Source organism: Sapajus apella, unplaced genomic scaffold, assembly GCF_009761245.1.
Source record: "Sapajus apella isolate SASKATOON/1434 unplaced genomic scaffold, GSC_monkey_1.0 scaffold166, whole genome shotgun sequence".
NCBI lineage: Eukaryota > Metazoa > Chordata > Mammalia > Primates > Cebidae > Sapajus > Sapajus apella.
The window spans coordinates 1,147,989-1,167,788 of record NW_022437106.1 but is presented as its reverse complement, the minus strand read 5'-3'; the positions used below and the strand labels follow the sequence as shown (position 1 = coordinate 1,167,788).

Genomic DNA, 19,800 nt, shown 5'->3' with positions numbered 1-19,800 from the left:
ATGATTGCAGATTTTTCTCATTTCTCAAGCACTTCAATCTTAACTCTTCAAAACCCTGTTTGCATCAACAGCAACATGACGTGACGCCCATGTGGGAACAGAATGGCCGCCTCAGGACACAGACTCAAAGGGTAAAAGTGTGCTGCCCGCTCTGCACATGGCAGAAGCTGGAAAACGCCTCATTTACGTGCATGAATGTGTCACAAGTATCACCATATTCCAATTCTCCAGTGCTTACAGAAAAACAAATAATAAAACAGCCATAGCCACATGAGCACAAACATACACACAGAGAAAACTAGGGAATGCAGATGTATAAACCTGCGCTCTTGGACTAACCTGGGTCTGCAGCACCTGCGCACCTTCCCCTAACTGTCTCCTCCCCCCAGTCCCAGAATCTCTTCCACACAACTCTACACTGTGCAACACTGATGCTAATGAAATCTCAACAGCTGCCCCTGGGACTTTCCAGGAGAAACTGTGACTTCCCTAAAGACTTAAGCTGACCATCTTTTCGTTTGTATCCAATGGATAGCCTCTTCTGAAAACAGACGGTCTCTGTACTCACAAAGGCACATTCAGAAATACTATACTTAAGTAATTCCTTAGACAAAACTAAAAAAGGGGGGCGGATGGTGTTTTAAACACATGTGTTCTATCTTATCCCCAAACTTCTGGCAAGAGGTGTCACACTAAAATGCATCACTTGGTGAGAGACTATACTACCTTTAAAAGGTAGGTCACTTCTTAAAGGGTTCCAAAGGTTTTTATTTTGTTTTGCATAAATACCCACCTTTTCCATTTTTGGCGAATACACATAGGATATACTGTCCTCCTCTCTGTAAAGCTCTGCTGTGGGGCTAGTCCTGGCAGTAAGGCTGCCCCACCTCGCCTCCAGTCAACTTTTACACCCACCCCTCTGGGAGCTGTGCACACCTTTCAGTAGCCAAAGGAGAAAGAATGCCAGATTCCGGAGGGCAGGAGGGAAAAAAAAGCACTTCATTTCACAGCTCTGCTACAACAGCATCATAAGCCACCTCGACAACTTGCTTTTGCTGCTCGCTGTGAGCAGTAAAGAGAAATTTCCCTTTCTGAAAACAACAACTACAAAAAAAAAAAAATCCCAACTTATACACATATATATATTTTAATCATCCTTGACTTTGAAACTTATTGATATTGGCTAGACATGGGTCAATTACAATTGGGAATTTATTTCCAAAGCAATGATTTATAGTTTGAAAACGAGGTTGACACTATTTCTTTTTTTATTTAACATAGAATTCCCCTCCCATGAACAAAAAAAAGCATTGGTCACAGTGAAGAACTGGTGACTGAGCTTTGCAAAGACCCCTTGGCCAAGGTACCATCTGTCCTGGCCGTGTACAGTTTCTCGTTAAAAACAAATTCAGGTATATAGCTAATTCAAGGGGGAACGATTTAAATTCTGTGAGGCAAACACTGGCAGATTCTGCAACTTTAGTTACTTTTTTGGGAGGCAGCAGGAGGTTGTGACAAGAGACTGACAGCTTAAAAACTACTCACGTTAGGGGTATGCCACAATCACTAGGGATCTGGTCCCAGTGGCCACACGCGTGAGGGCAGTGTGGGTGCTGAGCTGCTGGAGGAGTAGCTCCCCACTCCCTGGCCAGTGTTCCCCCTTTACCACCCCGTAGACGTTCACGGCCCCTTTCTTCAGAGGCACGGGGTAGGGAGGGATGGTGAGCAGGTGAGGGAGGGTCGATGTTGAATTTTATTAAGTTATTACTATGTTCATAGATTCTTGGAGCTGATAATTATTTCAAATCTAAAGAATGTGGTATTACCACCCCCTTTGTCAAATTTAAGATCAAGAAAAAAACGCTATCACTGACACGTAGGGACCATCTCTGAAAATACACACGCCTTCGGTGCTGGCCACAGACTGTATCACAGGGTGTGCGCCAACTCTGGAAATCTAGATAATATTCTGTTTTCTTACAGAATGACAATGTCTTCAACAGCATTATGTACATTTACGTGTTTCTTGACTCCCTGGCAGGACTCCCTGCAGTTGCAGATAAAGAAGGGGGTAGGATGTGGCGTGCGGCAGGGGTTGTGGGTCCCTATTTCTCAATGACCATGAGGTCTGAAGACTGACAATTCATTGTGTACACACAGGCTAGAATATTTTCATCTGCATTATCACGTGGCCGTAGTTGTACATACACAGGAGGAAAAACACAACTAAAGAACAAGGATTTTTTTTTTGTAGTAACACTAAGAAGTGTAGTTAATGCATACACATGAAGTGTGACAACACTTGGCAAAAACACTGGAGAGGAAAGTTTGATTTTTTTTAACCAGCTAAAAATTTATCTTACTCCTGAAGACCTTACAGATACTTAAAAACAAAACCAAAAATCTCAAATCTAAAACAATAACCTATAAAGCTTTAAATGTTGAATTTTAACCCTGAAGATGGGAAAAAAGGGATCTTTTCTATATAAAGACTCGATTGTTCCCTAATCTTAGAGATGGCTATTACAGCCAAGTTTGCTGAACACATCCTGTTTACTCTGCAGGGAAAAACAGGCTTGGCGTAAGCATTTTGCTCAGCACGCAGACATTTTCTTTCTGTTTTAGAGAAGAGGCAAGATGGTAGAATATGAAACATGAGATTTAAAAGTACACAGCATTTGAGGTCAAAATGGAATCTGGCTGTTTACCCTACAAAAATCACACCCCCCTCCAAAATAAGTAGTAAAAATGAGTGAATATTTGCAAAAAGTTAACAGCCCATGAACTTTCAGTTTCTGAGAGATATATGTATTAATAAAGGTGCTTCCAAATGCTCAGGCAGGGGTTTTATCTTCTCCTTTCTTTTTCCTCTTGTGTATCTTATATGCCATATTCAACCCACAGAAGTTTGGAAGAACCGATTGCTAACTTATGCTACATTCATGTCAGAAGAGGTGGGAAAATTCTTAGAACAGGAGCCATACTACTAGAAAATCAAATTGCTATAAATAAAACTAACTGGCAATAGATAGATAATGATTTATTGCGGGGACACTGATTAAATAATTTGGTTTGGAACCTTAATTTGCAACATTGCTTAGTTAACTCCTGTGAATGTTGTAAATGAAACACGTCCAAGGGTAGGGACTGAGGGACCAGAGATGTTCCATGAGCCGTCCATTTCTTCACAGTGTCTCAGAGAGCTGAACTTTTTTCAACCCCTAAAGTTAGGTCACAGCACTGGATCTAACTGACAATAGGGGTCCTCTATCTGCTGTGAGACACCCCTTTCACTATTAGTGCTTCTTTTCTTTTGGTTGCTCATGTGGTAGGTAGGAACGAAGTCTGTGATGTTCAAGAGTTGTACACATCTCTAGCCACTAGTCATCAAGTGTTTTAAAAAAGAATTAACTAGTGAAAAAAAAAAAAGGAAAGCTCAAATTAACAAAATCAAAATGTTTTAAAAATAAATCTACATAATGAGAGGTGACCAGCAAGCCTGTATCTATGCCAGAGTGTGGTGGAAGAGAAGGCACTCTCACTGAATTTTCTAAGTGTACTGAAGTCACCTAACCTCTTAGTAGACATGGCTCTTGCCAAAGAACACCATGGGAAGAGCTCTCTCTCCCATGATATCCTCACTATATCCTGTTCTTAGGTCACTGCCAACCAATAAAGCAAAGCTCCCAGCAAGCTGACAAAAAGAAGGGGGAGGTCTGGGGGAAAGGGGGAGGAGACAAAGGACAAGAGCAGAACAACAGGAACCCCTTTCTATTGGCCCAACATGAAGAGACTTTCCAAATCACCGCGGTTGTCACAATTACACACCCGGAGAAGTCAATGCACGGTAATGGAGGGCGCACGACACAAGGAAGGAACTTGGCATTCCACATTATTGAGACATAAAAGCCTATTTAGCTTACTTGACATTTGTTTGTTTATTTTAAATTTAGCCCACTGCCTTTGGGGCCTGTCCAGAACCACTCCAATTTCCTTTCCGGGCAAGTATCTTACATTTGTGGAGTGACTGGACCGCATGCACACATGCATGCGCCTCCCCCTGCTCAGGATGTCTGGGTGTATGTACAAAGGCACTAAAGTGGTTTTAGAGAAATTGCAGGCAGCAACCCCACCCACTCCCTTTACCTGTCGAGCTGGAGTTTCTTTCCCACTGGGAAGCTTAATGTTTAAAAGAAGCTGTGGTCACGCTTGGGAATTCTGACCCCTGGCCCCAGGAGGGAATACAAAAGAATTCAACATCACCAAAAACTGAAAGGAAATACTCCACACCTCCAGCTAAGGGATGGGGATAATTAAGCAGCAGATCTTCAAAACAGCAATTAAAACGAGCACAACAGTAGCTGGGAGCTAAAAAAGTAAAATCACTTGTTCCTTATTAGATTCTTGTATATGTTCTCCTCCTCCCATAACAAACGGAGATAAGACAGACATTCTTCATTAATAGAACAGTCCATAGATAATTTTCCTCTAGTAATGCCTATATTTAAAATTTGTTCCAAAAATTATTAACCTATATTTCCTAACTCTTTACATAGATTCTCAGCAATCCAACTGTACTATTTTACAGATTAGAGTTACTTATTTTTTTAAGCTGTTGTTTCTTCCTTCCTTCCTTTCATTCTTTTGTTGCTGGGGTTGTGGGGACAGGGAGAAGGGGTCCTTTAAAAAAATAAAAATTACTAGTGGGGATTTCAGTTCAGTCTTAAATGGAAAGGAACAAAGTGATGGCATTCTCATCTGTGTACACCAAACGCTCTCCAATTAAACTACACACAACTCCAAACAAATCCATGATTGAGCTCTTACAAAGCTTAATCCTTCTCCCATATTTTTAAGATAATGAATTTACCTGTTGCTGCTAAATTGATAATTTTTAAAAAATATTTCTATGTGTTTTAAAATGATTCCCCAGTATGACAATAATGTTTGGAGACTTTTCTTTTTACATTTTTTAAGTAAAAATTGTTTAAACTTTTTGAAGTTTCAGGAACTTGTAAAAGTTTATTAACAGGAAAGAAACAGCCATCTAACTAGGATAAGATACGGTTAAACAAACCATCTTCAAAAAACTGGCTTCCTACCCTAGAATTCCTGAGAATGCTTGCAAATTTTAAAGCAGGAAAATAAATGTTAAAAACAGAAACAAAAAACACTGTTAAATGCTCCCAGAGTTAGTCTTCATCTAAAATATATATTTATATGTATATATATAGATATATATATATACGCACTTTTTGGTCTTTTTTTTTAAAAGTTTTTAGTTTTTTTCCCTTTAAGCTTATGATGGAAGAACATTTTAGCTTCTCATGTTTATTTTTACATATTTCAAATCCCTCATTATGTCTTGTAAACAAGAGGGGCTCTAGCACCCGGCTTTCACCGTAGTATCGTAAGGAACTCAACTAACCCATAGTGCAGGTCAAGGAACCAACAGGCAGGAGGAGAGGTGGGCAGGGCAGGACACAGCAGTGAACCAAGAGCGGCAGTGGACAGGGTCACCACTGGCTCGCGGGAGCCTGGGGACATGCTCCCGGCCCAGGGACACTACGATTTAGCCTTCTCTAGATGTCTGAAAACAAGCTGCTCTTCACCTGGTGGCCACCGCTTGACAGCACTTTGCTCCACACAGAGAGCAGTCAGTGGGGGCTGCTGGAAGATCTTTTGTATGGGGAACAGTGGTGGAAGGGGCACGGTGGTGATTCAAATTGGAAAGCAGGAAGAGGGCATGCTCAAGGCACCCAGTGGGGCCGAGTCAACGCTGCAGACGCCAAGTGTGACCACCTACCCACAGAGGGCTCATGCAGGCTTGTACACGTGAACGCTCACTTGAGTCATGCCTGTCAATCTCTTTTGAGGCTAGGTTTATAATCAACAGGGTAACCCAGAAGGGCTACAGAATTTCCCATTCTTTGTCTCACAAAACCACTGAAATGCAAATAACTTGTTTTAGGCTTTTCCTATACACACCCACTCACCCATCTACACACAGACACAAGCTAAGTCAAATACATTAGACATTGTTGTATCCTTCACTGAAGATGCTAAAGAAAGAAAAACTCCCTTGTCCTCAATAGCAGCAAGTTACAGAGGACAGTAGAGGTCTGCTCCCACCAAGGATTGGAATGGGCAGGTATTTGCTGGTACAAAATGTCGGCACTTTATGTTAAACAGTATAATGCAGACTGGGATGTCGACACAAGTGCTAGCACATCGCCGGCATACATCCCCCCACCCCATCTGCTTTGTACCCCCCTTCAGGTCTGCTGTAATTCTCTTCACAATAAGCGGTTTGATACATTTTGATTCCAACATAAGTACATACATGTTGGTGATAACTATGGATTAAACGCTGCCCCCTGTTCAGCCCAGAGTACTACTACATTGATGCTTAAAAAAAAAAAAAAAAAGGCTTTAAATATCGAAATAAAAAAAGCAAAATTACAAGAGGGCCGGGGGGAAAGAGGTCAAAACCAAAAAAAAGGTGCAATACTTAAAAGTCTTTGCTAAGTTATACCTGCCTAAGCAAAATCACATACACAGGAAATACACAACACAGAGAAACGAAAGGAAACGCTTGAAGTACACACTGGTTTAAGAACATTCGTTAAGTAAACGTTTCTGTCAGTGATGGCCTGGTGCTGTAACACGCCGCGGCCTGGCACAGGTAACGCTCGGCGAGAGAGGAGCAGAGGGAGTAGCTGCAGATGCTTTCAGGAGGCTGCTCACTACTTATTATTTTCTGTTTTCATAAAATGAAAAAGAGAACCAACCAACAGAAATACTTCACTTAGTTTTTTGATGAATTTCCCAAACCTCTTCATAAGGAAAGAGGGAACATGGTTTTTCTGTTTTTGAGACATCGTATAACCAAAAACTATCTTCCATTCCCATTCAAAGTAACGAAAAGGCCTGCATGAAACTTAACAAATACTCAGATGTGCCTGGTGGCCATTCACTTTAAAAAAACAGAAATAAACACACAGCTGCTCCACGAGGTACCTCCTGCACTAGTTTTTTTGGACTTGGCAGTGCTCCACTCTACTGCTAGGTCAAAAGAACAGCCAGAGAAACCCCGCATTCAGGCTAAAGTTGCAAATGGAAAGGAACTCCCTGCTTTATCATTAAAAAGCGCTCTGTTCATCTTAGTGCAGCCCAATGGAGTTGCTTTAGTAGCAGTGGCTCTCCGGGCCTGTGTGTTCTCATAGTTAAAAAAAAAAAAAAAAAAAAATGAAATAAAAAGCAGATGGCCGGCCAGCCAGCCTGCAGACTGTCAGCGATGCAGCTTTCTGAGAAGTCGGGGTAGGGCGGCGGGAGAAGGGAAGAACACAGGTACACACACAGAGACAGAGAAGGATGCACGCGAATGCACATGAACACACGTGCACACACACACCAGAACGAGCATGCCTGGGCAGTTACATGTGCCAGAACACACTGGTATTTATCAACCAGCCAATCACAAATTTTTTCCTTTTTCTCTTTTGTTTTTTTTTTTTTTTTTTTTTTTAGGTTTTATGTGTTTTTGTTTTTAAAGTGAGGCTCCGTCAAGTCTTCCCTCCCCCCTCCCCCAACAATTCTTTTGAATTTCCCTCCCTCCCAAAACATGGTAGACCTAAGGACGGAAACACACCCAGTGCAAACAAAGTTAAAAAGCTATTTTTTTTTCAGTATATATGTTTCTTAGCAACAACTTCCATATAACATGAAAAAAGTGAAAAACTAGAAACTAATTTTTTTAATTTTTTTGTGTTTAAATTTAAATGGTATGTGTACTTGCTTCACATTGTCTTTCTAGGTTGGCGTTCATGATTCAAGTATTTCAAGAGTGATATGTTCTCTTTTTGGATTCATATTCCAAACGAAAAAACTGAAGTTATAAGGGAGGCAACTATGTGCTCAGACAGTCTGTCAATGACCCACCTTTTTTTCTCTCCGTTTTCTTTTTTCCTTTTAAAAATGTATTTATTGCAAGTTGAAAAAAAAAACGAAAAGGTCAAGTTAGTGCTGCTGCTGTTCCAAAAAAGGTCACGAGGTCAGAGTTGAAAGTTCTAAGTTCAGATTGAATCCGACCCTCCTCCCAGAAGGTCACCAGGTAGTAAAGGAGCAGGGCTGCCCATCCTATGGGGATCTTCCACCGTTGGGACTCCCCATAAGCTAGAAGAATAGTTTGGGGGCCCCCACAACGAAGCGCCAGCAAGATCGGCCCCGCTGCTGCCACCAGCGCTGCTGCTCCACTGCCCGAGCCCAGTGGACCCACCGAAAAGATTCAGAGCAGGTCCCACAGGATCTGACTGGTTCTGGCCGGTCTCCAGCGACTGCCACCCTGCGGCTGGCGCACTCGGGGTTGCTGCAGGTGTAGGGGGCTGAGCTTGTGCCAGAAAGCGGCTCACTTCATCATCAGTGGCAAACTCAGCAAGGATGGTAGTGTTTCCCAACACACACCTGGAAGAAGGGAGGGAAACAGAGCCATGGATCTGAGGAAAATCCTAAAGCACAGGAAGGAGTGAGTGCTCAGTCCTTGCCATTCAATGTGTGGTCCTTTGACTAGATGCTGCCATATCCATAAATGCTTTTTAGAATGCAGGGTTCGGGCTCCACCCAAGGCCTCTGGGTCCAGAACCTGTATTCCAACCAGACTGCTAGGTAAGTGAGAAGCAACAAGGCATCACCAAAGCTCAGGATAACCAAGGACTACTAGGGAATACCATATTCAGATATTTCTTGGTGTATGGGATTTATATAATCTAGCAACTTATCTATCCAGAAGAACATGTGTGTCTGTGGAGGGGCCAAGAGGGATGAACTGGCAGAGCACTCTGATACTGTAATGGTAGATAGCTGCCATTATACATTTGTCTAAAACCATACACCGTACAAGAGCAAAAGTGAACTCTAATGTAAACTGCAGACTTTTGGTGGTAATGATGTGTTCAGCAAATTGTGACAAATACACCACTTTGGTGGAGGATGTTGAAAATGGTGGAGGCTATTCATGTGTGGCAGCAGGAGATATATGAGAAATCTTTGTTTCTTCCTCTCCATTTTGCTGTGGATCCTAAAACTGCTCAAAAACAAAATAAAGCCTTACATAAAAAGGAAAGAAAAATAGTCTCTTTTTCCCCCTATGTGAATTATGAGGCAAAACTCATATCCAAAGCATCAAAGCAACCTGGCTTTGGCCCCTGGAAGTGCTGCCTGAGCCTCCCCGTTCCTGGCTTGCAGTGTATCTAGCTTTCTGTCATGGCATCTGCAGCCAAGGGCAGCCAGCTCTTCTCTGTCCACCAGTTTGACAGTGGCAGGGAAGGGGATGGCCAAGATCTGATCTAGTCCCACCTAATTTAAGCAAAGACCCTGCTACCCACCAAGACCACAATATTTCATCATCTACAAAGAGGCTAGAGTAAGCAGCTAGATTCTATTACGAAAAACAATGGTGCTGATATGAGCTTTGTTTTACGTTATGTAGAATTTACTCACTACTTCACAAATTATTTACATTTGGAATTCTGATGACTGGCCGCTGATATACCCAGGACAATCCAAGCTTCGGTAGAAAGGACCTGGCACCTGAGCACTTGAGACCTGCAGAGGCACGTGTGAGGTGCCATTCTCTATGTCTGTGCTTGTGCATCTTTAGTTCAGCAGCTGCCAGAATACTCACAGGTGCATCTTCATGTATGTTTGTCTACGTGGTTACAGGACGGAATACTCACATGTGCAGTGCAGTTTGGGCTTTGGCTGCCTCCTGTTTGGTGCTGTATCGGATCAGGGCAGTGCCCTGGGTTAGATTCAGATGGAATGTCAGCAGTGGGCCATGCTGCATGCAGATCGTTCTCAAGGTTGACCCATCAATCTAAGAAGTAATGACATTCATGAGATAAGGAATGGAGGAGGGGTGAGAAAGGTAAATTTTAAGATACTCAAAGCACTGGCTGAGACCTAGTGTGCCCATTTTGCAAATAGAATTTGTATAAATGCAGCTCAAAACAAAAGCATATGATTCAGCCTGTGGTCTGTTTTCTTTAGGACATAAACAGGTGGGAGTGTGTACATTTGCGGAGCCAAAAAAGGGCAGAAATGAGATGGCATCCACATACGAATGTAAGTTAACACTCTTAGCATCACTGCTCATCTTGAATATCTGATCATTTAAAATGCTGATGGCTGACCTAGTTCACAGCCTATCCAACACTGTCTTACCCCCTACTTTGCCCATCTCAACGTGAGACTATTTCTGCCTACTTCTCTAAGTCCTCTGCTGACATCAGGCATTTTGATCGAAGGCTGTACTCCTCGTCCCAGTTAGACTTTCACCACTTAAGACCTTCAGGAATCAGGGACAATTTTCCTAACCTGTGAAGTTGAATGAATAAACTTATTCCCTCTATCTGATTAATTTATTTTGCATTAAGATCTTAAATAGGTATTTAAGATCAGTTCATCATTTCAGTTCACTTCTTTGGAAGATAAACAGATTACTGTTGGATTGCTTAAAAAGCTGTGCTACTGGTGGCAGCAGCAGACACCCTGCAGGATGGAAACCGGCAGTTTCTTGGTCTTACTGACTTTTCTGTCACCTAGGCTGGGGAGACGATTTGCTCTAATAACCTTTTAAGCTATGATAGAGATTAGTCCGCTCTTAGGAAGATTTGATTTTTAAAATTAATTCTAACACAAACACAGCCACCTCCATATTCATTTATATGAATATATGTGTATACTTAACATTTTTCTTTTTTTTTTTTTGACACAGTCTCGCTCTGTCACCCAGGCTGGAGGGCAGCGGCACGATCTTGGCTCACTGCAGCCTCTGCCTCCCGGGTTGAAGCGATTCTCCTACCTTAGTCTCTCCCGAGTAGCTGGAACTACAGGTGCACGCCACCATACCCAGATAATTTTTGTATTTGTAGTAGAGATGGGGTTTCACCATGTTGGCCAGGCTGGTCTGTAACTCCTGACCTCAGGTGATCCACCTGCCTCGGCCTCCCAAAAGTGCTGCGGTTACAGGCATGAGCCACTAAATCCAGCCAGCATTTTTGTAAGATAGAACAAGTGAACAGCTGATTAGCCTTCCCAGGCTCCTTTCAAAACAGTGTATCCCTTATTGCTTCTCTCATTCTAATCATACCATAATCACCACATTGTGCGACAACTCTTAGGAAACAGAAGGCATACATAGTTTTGAGGATGGTCATACAGAATTCTTCATACTTTAGTATTAGCTAAAGAAATAACTTGGAACTTTGAGCTGAGTTGATTAGATACAGAGATTAAGTGGTAACCCACATCCTCCCTCATGTTAACTGTATGCAGGAAACTGTTTATCTCAATGTACACCTTGAAATACGGGTCCTGTGATTTACTCTCTATGAATGGGCAAATGTATTTAGGATATGTCTTTTCCTACAGAGAATCATAATATGTGTTAGCATATTAAAAGGTCTAAGAAGTCTCAAAGTGAAGAGATCTGCTTAGTTTTGTTTAAGCAAGTATACATGTCAAACACATTAGACCAGAGACTGAATATCTCATGGACACTCTGGAACATGTTGGCTTAATAAAATGTACATGAATCCACGTATTAATTAAATGCCAGACAATGCATTCTACGTGTCAAAAACAGGAGGCATGACTGACTTCTTTTAACAAGGTGTTGTGAGGGTGTTGTAAAGGTTGTGATGGGCTCAGTTGTGATGGGCTCAGTTTTGATGGGCCCATTTAACCTCATTCAAGTACTAAACATAATGCTTCTGCAAATGCCTCAGTTATCTAGCAAAAAGGGTGAAAGTCAGGGTGGTTTGGTGCAAATTGAGCCCCTCTACTGGAAAACTACCCAGAGGGTATGGTCTGATGAGGGCAAGTTATAGTAATGTCATCTACATGTGAAGAGGGTGACAGACGGAGAGTTAAACATGCCCATGTAGCCTTTATTAGCTATAAAGTCGAATGATCTCTTCCACTGGACAGATAGATGGTTAATTATTTACAAAGCGCAAAAACAGTGAATATGTTTTAAGAGGGGAAAATACTGAGGTTTTCTAACTAAATGATGCATGAGATTATTATTAAGAAACATAAAGAACTTAGTTGAGAAGGAAAGACAGTTTTAGGGATGGGGAAGTATAGGTTCAGGTCTTGCTGGAGAATTAACACAGAACAGGTAGCTTCTAGGTGTCCTTAAAACACTCCCTTCTCCACTAGGTTCTGGACTCCAACATGCACATCTGTATAGCGAATCCTGTCTACTATACAGAAATCATCAGAAAATACTGCCCTACTCTGTTTTTTCCTTCTCTGCCCCATAAGATCGGCAGGAACCCACACTAGTGGGTTTTACCTAGTTTTATAAACTAGTTTTCAGTTTTATAAACTGTATGTGTCATCATTATCTTGAAGGCAGGCGTGAAGCCTCGTGGCCAGCATCCACCCCTCTCCAGAAGCAGGCTCTGAACTTTGGGTGGGGAGGGGACAGCCACCGCCTGCGCTAAAGACCTCCTTGCAGTGATCGGGAAATGAGCTTTCATATAGCCTCCCACATCTCTGTATTTCCCTCTCTCGCTCTCTTTTGAGACTAACCTGGAGTGCAGTGCAATGCAATCACGGCTCACTGCAGCCTCCTTTGACCTTCTGAGCTCAAGTGATCCTCTCACCTCAGCCTCCTGAGCAGCTGGGACTACAGGTGTGTGCCACCATGCCTGGCTAAATTTGAATTTTTTGTAGAAGCAGGGTCTCATTATATTGCTTGGATTGATCTGAGACACCTTGCTTTAAGCAATCCTCTCGCCTTGGCCTCCCAAAGTACTGGGATTACAGGTGTGAAACATCACCCCTGGTCTTTCCCTCTCTCTTAATATAATCAAAACCTATCTAGAAAACCACGAGAAAGCATAATTACCTGTGGAGTGAGATTGTGAAGAACCAGCCAGTAACTAGGACGAACTGAGCCACCATCACTCCAGGTAGAGGCTATGAGCAACCAGAAAAATGGTTAGGGAGAGAAATAAAAAAAAATCAAGAAAGCCATGAAGGAGAAACATTTTCATGTAGCCTACATTTCTTCTCTGCTTTTATAAACTGTCTCTCTTTTCCTCTGGACTCTGATCTCCTTTTTCTCTTCTACTGGTCCCTCACTCCTATGCACTCTTACGCCTCATTTGCAAGACAGTATTTTCCTCCCAGTGTTCTCACTCTGCCATTTTTTTTTTTTTTTGGAGACAGAGTTTCACTCTTGTTACCCAGGCTGCAGTGCAATGGCGCGATCTCGGCTCACCGCAACCTCCGCCTCCTGGGTTCAGGCAATTCTCCTGCCTCGGCATGCGCCACCATGCCCAGCTCATGTTTTGTATTTTTAGTAGAGACGGGGTTTCACCACGTTGACCAGGATGGTCTCGATCTCTTGTCCTCGTGATCCACCCGCCTCGGCCTCCCAAAGTGCTGGGATTACAGGCTTGAGCCACCGCGCCCGGCCCCACTCTGCCATTTTTACTCACTCATTTTACTCCATCTGTCCCTTGGGAGTTGTTGGGTCCCTTTGCCTTATACTGACTACGACTTTCACTCAAGAGGTAGCTTCTCCTCTATCAGAAGAAAAACCAGACAACCATGACTTCCTCTCTTGGGAAGACCTCTTGGTGTCTTCACCATCTGTGTTAACATAAGCCCCTTGTGGATGGACAATGGTGCTCCTTTAGGCAGATCCTCCTCACCCGAGGCGAGCCGCGAGTCCTGTGTCCCCCACCCCCTGACTGATCGGGGTGCTGTGCTGCTCCAGGGAGATGACGGTTTGGGGTTGGTCAGACCAGGAGGTGGGCGGGGCAGCGGTGTAGTGTTCCTGGAGGAAATATGGTTTTTCCACATCTTGTTGGAGAGATGAGTGGGATTGTGTCCTATGGGATCTGGGGACCATGTTGATTTGTAATCAGGGAACTTTGCTGTAAGAAGAGAACATTAAGGAAGGAAAGAGGTTAGATGGTTTACTTCTGTTGACACATACACCTGAGTTTTAATTACATACACATAAATACATGCACATTTATATTCTAAGAAGTAACAGTACACATTTTAAGCATGGCAATACAAAATAACTGTTCTTTGAGCATAATGAACAGAAACTTTTCAGTGACTACTACTCTGAATTGATAGAATTATCATATGAATTAAAGATTTAATAAGATAACTAATTCTCTACTGCTTTCTTAGCTAAAAATGACTTGAAAAGGAGGATGCATTCAAGGAGAAAGTCTTCCTAAAGACACTAGATTCTGGGTAACAGAATGTGAATCCTAGCAGAACTAAAGTATTCTATAAATACTCATTGACTGAATGGAAAGTAATTAGAAAATTACACTTGTGCCTTGATCCAGCATATTAGATATTGATGTTCAAACAGATTCTTTAAAAACAATCAAGAAATATTCACTAAGGGCTTACTATGCATACAGCATTAAATCAGTGCTGTGAGTAATATAAATAATTATCCCCAAGAACCTCAAGCTCAGATGGGAAGGCAGAACAGATGAGCAACAGAACTGGTGACCCCAATATCATCACATATGTTCAATACGCAGAGGAGATCAAGAATGCTGGGCCTGCAGCAAAGGCTTTACGAGGACAGCTCTTGAAGGAGTTACATAAATGGATGCGCACAAACAAACAGGAATGCGTAAACCAAGGTTCAACATAAACTCTCTCTATATGGAATATGATCCCCCTCAATTTTGGTTGAACAGTTCACAGAGGCAGAGAGGTAGAGGTGGTTATAAAGGTAGGCTGGGGACTCCTTAAGATACTATCGGGAGTTTTTTGCAACTGATTCAGAGTGGAGTGTTTAACTACTGTGACAGCAAATAGAATGGAACAGAGGAATAGATATTTGAAATGTGATTGCAGAATAAGCCACTAAGGACAAATCATCACGGCCTGGATCCAGGAATTACGGGAGACAGGAAAAAGGAAGAAAATACTGAGATTTTGTAACTAAATGATACATGAGATCATTATTAAGCAACATAGGCCAGGCACGGTGGCTCACACTGGGAGGCTAAGGTAGGCGGAATACTTGGCGTCAGGAGTTCAAGACCAGCCTGGCCAACATGGTAAAACCCCATCTCTACTAAAAATACAAAAATTAGCCATGTGTGGTGGTGGGCACCTGTAATTCCAGCTACTCAGGAGGCTGAGGCAGAAGAATCACTCGAACCTGGGAGGTGGAGGTGGCAGTGAGCCAAGATTGCTCCATTGCACTCCATCCTGGGCAACAACAGCAAAACTCCTTCTCAAAAAAAAAAAAAATAAATAAAATAACACAAAAATAATAAAAGAAAGAAAGAAAGAAAGGAAGAAGCATAAAGGCTGGGCGTGGTGGCTTATGCCTGTAATCCCAGCACTTTGGGAGGCTGAAGAGGGCGGATCACCTGAGGTCAGGAGTTCAAGACCAGCCTGGCCAACATGGTGAAATCCTATCTCTCTTAAAAAAAAAAAAAAAAAAGAAAGAAAAAGAAAGAAAAAAAAAGAAAAGAAAAGAGAAAAGAAAAGAAAAGAAAGAAAAGAAAAGAAAAAAGAAAAGAAAAGAAAAGAAAGACACTTTTGGGGGTGGGGAGTTTAGGTTCAGTTTCAGACAAGTCTGAGGTGATTCTTGGGCCATTTCTCAGGTGAATTTCCAATTGTTGGAAAAAGATACATAATTCAATCTGCGATATGGGCATTTATAGGAGTAAAAGAGTTGGGTAATCAGATTAAGTTTTTATATGTAAAAGAAATCCTACACAAGTAAAAGGTATTCAAAACACGAGACATTGAGATGTCTTCTTTACTTGCTAGGAACTGAGGCAAGTTATATCAGCTCTCAGAACCTCACTCAGTTTCTTTATCCACAAAATAGGGTTAACAACAGGACTTACTCATAGCCTTTGGTGAAGGTAAAATAAAAATTCGTGTGGAAGGTTTAGCATGATGCCTGGCCTGTGGGATCATTCAGTGAGTGGTAGGTTATGGCTGCACTACTGATATGACACCAAGGTAGGAAGAAAAGTAAGACAGTCAGCAGCCCACCAGTCTGTAGCACCTTCGTAGGTGGCCAAAGGTCTGCTTTATTTGCTTATGTGTTGCGCAAAGCACATTAAGTCATAATGACTTTAACAGCTTAAGGTCCAACTTTTGCTGAACCTGGCAATACTGAAGGTGCCAATACTAATACGTCTACCAATCAGTAAGGCACTGTGCTCAGTGAGTGACTTCAAACCCTTTATTATATCCACTAACTTTTCCATTTCCTATTGTCTTTCAAAAAACACGAGGAACCTACCAAATGAGGGTAAAATTAACCAAGGTTGTCTTTCTATTTTTCTCCCCTGGCCATCTGCCCCTAGCCTTTGTCTATAAGTGGGAGGATTTTTAGAGAATAGCCAGCGATAATTGGCTACTTTAGGAATAATAACCTGGTCTTAACTGGTTCTTCTCATGACCCATGGTTTCTTGGCAGCCTTGTTAAAAGAGAAGCATAGGTGTCATTAGGAGATGACTCCAGCCCTCTAAATATGCCAGCTCCCTGCAGTTATGTCACTACTGGTCTCATCCCAAAGTTGTATCTGCCTCATCCTCCCTGAGAGTAGAAGTTCCTCAAAGACATAGCAAATATAAAAGGTGTGCTTCCGTCTATACTGACCTATGCTACTGAACTGTCACAGTATACCTTATGAAATACATGCCAAATTTCCTTTATAAAAGGGAACCTGATGAAAAAGTGCTAACCAAAGGGAAACAAAAAATTTAAGCTCATACCTGAAGTGCTATGAACGTTGGTAAAGGAATTGTCAGAGGCACTGTAGGGCCAGGCACCAGGTGAAGGCAGCGAGGTGTTGAGGGAAGAATTAGACCCTTGGTAACAAAGAAGAAGAAGAAAATACTGAAGATAAATGTTGGTATAACCAGTAAAACCTTGAGAGTATTTTATTCAAACTTCAACAGGCTGGAGGACAAAATATGTCTGACAAATAAAGGTGAAAAGCAATATTCTGACTTTTTTTGGTTAAACTTTTAGGTATGAGCAAGTAGAAATGAAGTCACAGACTGACAACTAGGAAAATGCTGGGTGTTGAATATATAAGAGACGCTTTGCTCAATTACCTGTGGTGTTGTCCCGCAGCAGTTGGTGGTCAGTATCTACAATGGGAGATGTGGCTGTGCCCCCCAGCACACTTCCTGGGGTGACATAGGGGTCAGATTCAGGGTCAATGTTTTGGATACCTTTCCATGGCACTCCTGGTTGGAATTCTGAGACAAGGAAAACAAATATTAGAGCATGAAGGTTGTTAAAAAAAAATGATATAGTTTTTTTTTAATATAAGAAATGGGTCTGTGAGTCTGGGCGTGGTGGCTTACGCCTGTAATCACAGCACTTTGGGAGGCCAATGTGGGCAGATCACAAGGTCAGGAGTTTGAGACCAGCCTGGCCAATATGGTGAAACTCCGTCTCAACTAAAAAATACAAAAATTCGCTGGGCATGGTGGAACATGCCTGTAGTCCCAGCTACTCAGGAGGTTGAGGCAGAAGAATCACTTGAACCTGGGAGGTAGAAGTTGCAGTGAGCCGAGATCATGCCACTGCACTCCAGCCTGGGTGACAGAGCAAGACTCCATCTCAAAAAAAAGAAAAAAGAAAAGAAATGGGTTTGTGAAAAATATAAATACTGAATTTATATACTGATTTTCATCACAAAATTAAGGAAAAAAAATCAGCATGAACATATACTCCTGCCAACAGCATGCTTGTATTATAACACTGTCTGTGGGGTGAACTTGAAGCCACAGTTCGTGCCTGGCCCTGGTAACCTGATCCTCCTGCTCCCAGGAGACTTCAGGCCTGAAGGCAGGAAAAGCAGGAGTAAGAACTCTGGTGTTCATAAAAATGATCCAAGTATCTAGGCCAGGAACCGGGTGAAAATATGGACTAAAGATCAGTGTCCTTTCTCATTTTCCTTACCAGATGTTGGCCAAAATGCAAAAAGTGTAATACAAATGCAAGATGGAACGTCCAGGGGTAATTTAGCTTAGCAAAAGAAAACCTAGAATATACATGAGAGCTCAGAATTTTTTTTATTGGTCAATTTAAATCATTTAAAAATTTTAAAGCTGTGTGATAGGATAAACTTTCATTTTCCCAATTGTTATGAGAAAGAGCAACGTGTACCATATATGAACGATCTACATTATACAATTTTACTTTAATAAAATGAAACTATACATATTAGTGTCACAAATATGTATGCACAGAGAGAGGTCTACGAGGACATATATTTATGGAATTATTGATTTTAATTTTTGCTTTATTAAATGTTCCCATTTTTCTAATATGAGAATAGATTACTATGTCCAACAAAAGAGAGGGAGAGAGAAAAAAATTAACAAATAATTTCATTGCAATCACTACTGCATACTTAGAACCTAACTGATAATAAATACTTGCCTGAGACCTAACAAATCAATTCAACAGACACTTCAAAAGAACCCATGTTACAAGGCATCCTATGCATGGGACGAATGCCAAGGCCCAGCTACAATGTCACTTATCTCCAGATTCCCCATCTAACGAAAATTTTCTATCTTCCCACAGCATATGCCTTGCTCGGTCACCCAGGCTGGAGTGCAGTGGCACAATCTTGACTCACTGCAACCTTTACGCCTCCCAGGTTCAAGCAATTCTCCTGCCTCAGCCTCCTAAGTAGCTGGGACTACAGGCGCGCGCCACCATGCCCAGCTAATTTTTGTATTTTTAGTAGAGACGGGGTTTCACCATGTTGACCGGGATGGTCTCGATCTCTTGACCTCGTGATCCACCCAACTTGGCCTCCCAAAGTGCTGGGATTACAGGTGTGAGCCACCGCGCCTGGCCTAACAATTATTGAATGAAAAAATGAAAGCAAGTGCCTTAGTAACATGAGTCACAAAAGCAATGTATTCTGAACCTGAAACTGACAATTACAAAATAAATGCTATCATAGAAAAGCATTTCCTGGACAATACCTGGAGGCCAACTGGCATTGCTGGATTTACTTCCGATTTTATTTGTTGGTGGAGATTTGGCAGGTAACCAGCTATCACCAGCAGGACCCGTATGGCCACCCAGTGTGTCACCAGGGATGATATCAAACTGGTTGTACGGTGACCCTCCCCGGGTCTTACCAGGGGCCACTATAGCGCCTGAGAAAAGAGAGGAAATTAATTCATCCAGAGTAACTCCTATGAATGGAACTTTTGTCTATTTTTTATTCATTGGAACTCAGTCTTCTGAAGCTGATGGAGTACATACAAACAGTACTGGAGTAAGAGGTTTCATTAGAGACTCAGCGCATAATTACTAAGCAGCAAGACCATGAACAAGTCATTTCACCTCTCTGAGCCTCTGAGTTCCTTATTTAGGCACACAGGATTGTTCTCATGCTTGAATGTTCCTTTCAGTTTTAAAATTCCATGGTCTTATGAAATTAATGAAATGTTCACAAACTAGCAATCTTATCATTATACCTAGCTTCTATGCTAATGACCCAAGAGTGAGAAATGGGGAAAATTCTAACAATCTGTAGCACATAAGAAGGTTTTAACTAAATTTCCACTGATGCTATCCACCCAGGTTCTTAAGGGCTGGCTGATCAGGCTTAGATTAGCTGGAAGCAGCAGTATAAACAGAGAGTCCATTGGAGAGAAAAGCATCTGCAATTGCTTTAAATTCCAAGGCAATGAGATGGAATTCCCGCCTAGGGTCTTTGCCAGCACAAGACCAGC

The 19,800-nt window shown here is 42.0% G+C and overlaps 1 protein-coding gene across 11 annotated transcripts in view; it reads right to left on the bottom strand.

Annotated features, from left to right (window-relative positions):
* Positions 1–2,252: 2,252 nt before the first annotated feature.
* TNRC6B (trinucleotide repeat containing adaptor 6B) overlaps positions 2,253–19,800 on the bottom strand; it is a 275,182-nt gene continuing 257,634 nt past the window's right edge. For 5 of the 11 annotated variants that reach the window (XM_032267134.1, XM_032267136.1, XM_032267133.1 and 2 more), the window contains 7 exons: positions 19,042–19,218; positions 17,146–17,292; positions 16,801–16,896; positions 13,728–13,952; positions 12,917–12,987; positions 9,735–9,874; positions 8,076–8,463 (listed from right to left, as the gene is read on the bottom strand). In XM_032267134.1, coding sequence (XP_032123025.1) covers positions 8,076–8,463; positions 9,735–9,874; positions 12,917–12,987; positions 13,728–13,952; positions 16,801–16,896; positions 17,146–17,292; positions 19,042–19,218 — 1,244 coding nt within the window. Of the gene's footprint in view, positions 8,464–9,734; positions 9,875–12,916; positions 12,988–13,727; positions 13,953–16,800; positions 16,897–17,145; positions 17,293–19,041; positions 19,219–19,800 lie in introns of all 11 variants that reach the window. The other 6 variants (XM_032267138.1, XM_032267131.1, XM_032267139.1 and 3 more) reach the window with 3 other exon arrangements.